General features: G+C 59.8%; 1 protein-coding gene across 1 annotated transcript in view; it reads right to left on the bottom strand.

The window, feature by feature from the left end:
* The window catches only part of CCDC134 (coiled-coil domain containing 134), a 2525-nt gene extending 1029 nt beyond the window's left edge, over positions 1–1496 (bottom strand). Inside the window, exons 1-3 of the mRNA XM_010080739.1 lie at positions 1394–1496; positions 413–534; positions 89–187 (exon numbers count right to left, since the gene is read on the bottom strand). Coding sequence (XP_010079041.1) covers positions 89–187; positions 413–534; positions 1394–1496 — 324 coding nt within the window. The remainder of the gene's footprint in view (positions 1–88; positions 188–412; positions 535–1393) is intronic.
* Between the last annotated feature and the right edge of the window lie 1134 nt (positions 1497–2630).

Genomic DNA, 2630 nt, shown 5'->3' with positions numbered 1-2630 from the left:
CACGGGGATTTCGTACCTACCCCGGCGCTGGCCCCAGGAAGAATGTCAGAGATGCATCTGAGCACTGGAAAAAGGAGGGGGTAAGGACCGGAGAGGACCTACCATCCTTTATCTTCTCGTCCTGAGGGAAAGGCCCATCGGGAGGTACATCGGCAGCAATGAGCACAGCCCGGGAATCCTCCAGTACCTGCCAGAGCCCTGGGTTACTGCCTCGTCCTGCTGGCCCTTCCCTGCATGCTGGGGGTGCTGCCCCAGCCGCCCCATTTGAAGCCCCACAGCATCCTCCCTTCAGGCCCTAAAGGCCCCCTGCCCACCCAGCTCTTCTCTTTGACCCCACAGAGGCCCCCAGCCCTACCTGCTTCTGCCCACCCTCCCCGGCCCCACGGCACACTGAGCCTGCAACATGGCTCACTTTGAAGAGTCCCTTGAGCATGATGTCGATGATTTTGTACTGCTGGTTGACGTCATTGAGCTCGATCAGGTTCTTCAGCGCATTCATCTGGTCCTTGCGCTTCACCTCAAACAGCTTCTTATCTGCACGGCCGTCAAGGGCGCCGACAGCACGTTCCCACCACACTCTTGCTCTCCCCCTCCACTGGGTACCAGGCACCATCCCAGCCCCCCCAGTTCTCCCTAGGGTGCCTGAGGGCGGGGGGCAGCGCCTGAGCCAGGATGAAACACGGGTTTCCAGCAAGCCCCTTTGCCCAGACACCCCAGTGAGGTGTTTAACAACGCTGGGCGCTCGTGGGGAGCTTTCTCCTCGCCAGCCCCTGCTCTGGCTGACGGGCTGGAGGAGGAACGTGAACTCCTACCTTCCCCATACCTGTCTCCACGAGCACACATATTAAATATCTCTTCATAATTTCCCTGTTCGCCAGGGGATGCTGCTGCGTGCTAGGAAGGGCTTGCCTTAGCCCACCTCCTCCTGGGCGACAAACACTTGCAGCACAGAGGAGATGGAGTGTCACAAGCCCAGGAGCCCTCTCCCATCATCCCAGCAGGTGACCCCAAAAGACTGCTGAGACCCACAGGTGGGCTCTGCCGCCCAGCTGACCACACCGCTCCTGAGAATGGACCGGGAGACGTGCTCGGCGCCCAGCATGCTGGAGCAGAAAGGAAAAGCACCGTGCTCGGGAGAATGCCAGGCACTGCGAGAAAACCCATCTCTATACTGGGACCCAAGCGCTTGCTCAGCCAACCCAGAAGCTCTGCTAAAGTCCTTCCACAGAGGAGCAAAAGGACAACTGCCCAGCTGTTCTGGGTCCTCTCTCTTCCACTCGCCTGTGCCCCGTTCCGTGGTCTCTGACCCTTTCCCTGCAGGGGAGCTCCCTCCAGCCTCAGCAGGCGTGAGCACGTAGGCAGGACTCGAGGGGCAGGCTGTGGAGAAGGATACAGATTTCCAAGCTGGAGTCCACCCTCTGTTTTTCCAGGTCTGCGAGGCTGCCCCGGGACAGCAGCAGCACCAGCAGAAAGGGGCAGATGAAGAGAAAATCCATGTCAGCCGCCACAGCCTGGAACAAAACGGACCAACAAAACTAACAACCAGCAAGGAGACTTACCAAGGGGAGAAGTCACATGAGCCTCTCTGGATAGATGGCACATTGCCCTCGGCACCAGGGTCCTCAGCTGCCTCTCCCTCATCCCAGCGAGGGGTTTGACAGAGATGGTGGCCAGAGCAGAGCCCCAGGGCGATGCTGCAGCCACCCGCTCTCCCTGCAAGAGCAGTCCTGGTCTCCTCCTCTCTACCTGCCTCTGCTGCTGGCTGGGCACTGGCTGGGCCCTCAGGGATCCGACTGAGCACTGACCCAGCAGGAAAATTAAGTCCTACCCCTTCTCCCCAAAACAACAGCTAGCCTTTTGCTGGGTTTCTGAGCTGCAGCAGCCCAGCAACCGAAGCAGCAGGGCCGAAGGGAGGAGGAGGACTGCCGAGGGGCTGAAGTCCACCTCTCCTCTGAGCACCAGGCTTGACCAGCTCAGCCGTCTCACTTCGCCTCGCGGGGTGCTGGTACTTGGACCCTTCCCCTCGCTACAAGCCAGGCTCCAGCTGTGGGCCCCACGGCGAAAAGCAGCAGTTGGGTGACCTGATGGTAACTCCTCCTCGCCCCAAGCGCGTCCCTCCCCAGGCAGCGCCCGAGGCTCCGCAGGGATGCGGCTGGGCAGAGCTGCTCCTGGCCACAGAGGTCCCTCAGGCAGAGCCAACGTGCAGATTAGAGGTTAGAGAAGATCCTCAAGAACAAGGTCCCCAGTCCCTGGGACAGCCTAGACTTCGAGAAGGGGAGCAGCACCTCGGCCTCCAGTTGGCAGGACTCGAGGCAGCCCGTCCACAGGGACGAGGTTTCCGCAGAGCGAAGCAGCAGCCACCGGCAATTACAGAATCAGCAGCAGCAGCCCCTTCAGAGGCATCCCCCAGCCACCTCCCACTCCCGAGGGAAAGTTAGATGTGTAAGACCACCAGAGCTGCCTTCACCCTGCTGCCCTGCTCCCCTCCCGAGCCCGAGCTCGCCCGCCTGGCCAAGCCTCTCTCTGTGATGCCCTCAAACTGGAAAAAAAACCAAATCCCTTCTTCACACCAAATCTGGTGTGGGGTTTTTTTTAATTATTTTTTAAACAAATACAATTTTTCAACCCCA

Source organism: Pterocles gutturalis, unplaced genomic scaffold, assembly GCF_000699245.1.
Source record: "Pterocles gutturalis isolate BGI_N339 unplaced genomic scaffold, ASM69924v1 scaffold36104, whole genome shotgun sequence".
Classification (NCBI taxonomy): domain Eukaryota; kingdom Metazoa; phylum Chordata; class Aves; order Pterocliformes; family Pteroclidae; genus Pterocles; species Pterocles gutturalis.
This window is presented reverse-complemented; position numbering and strand designations above follow the sequence as displayed.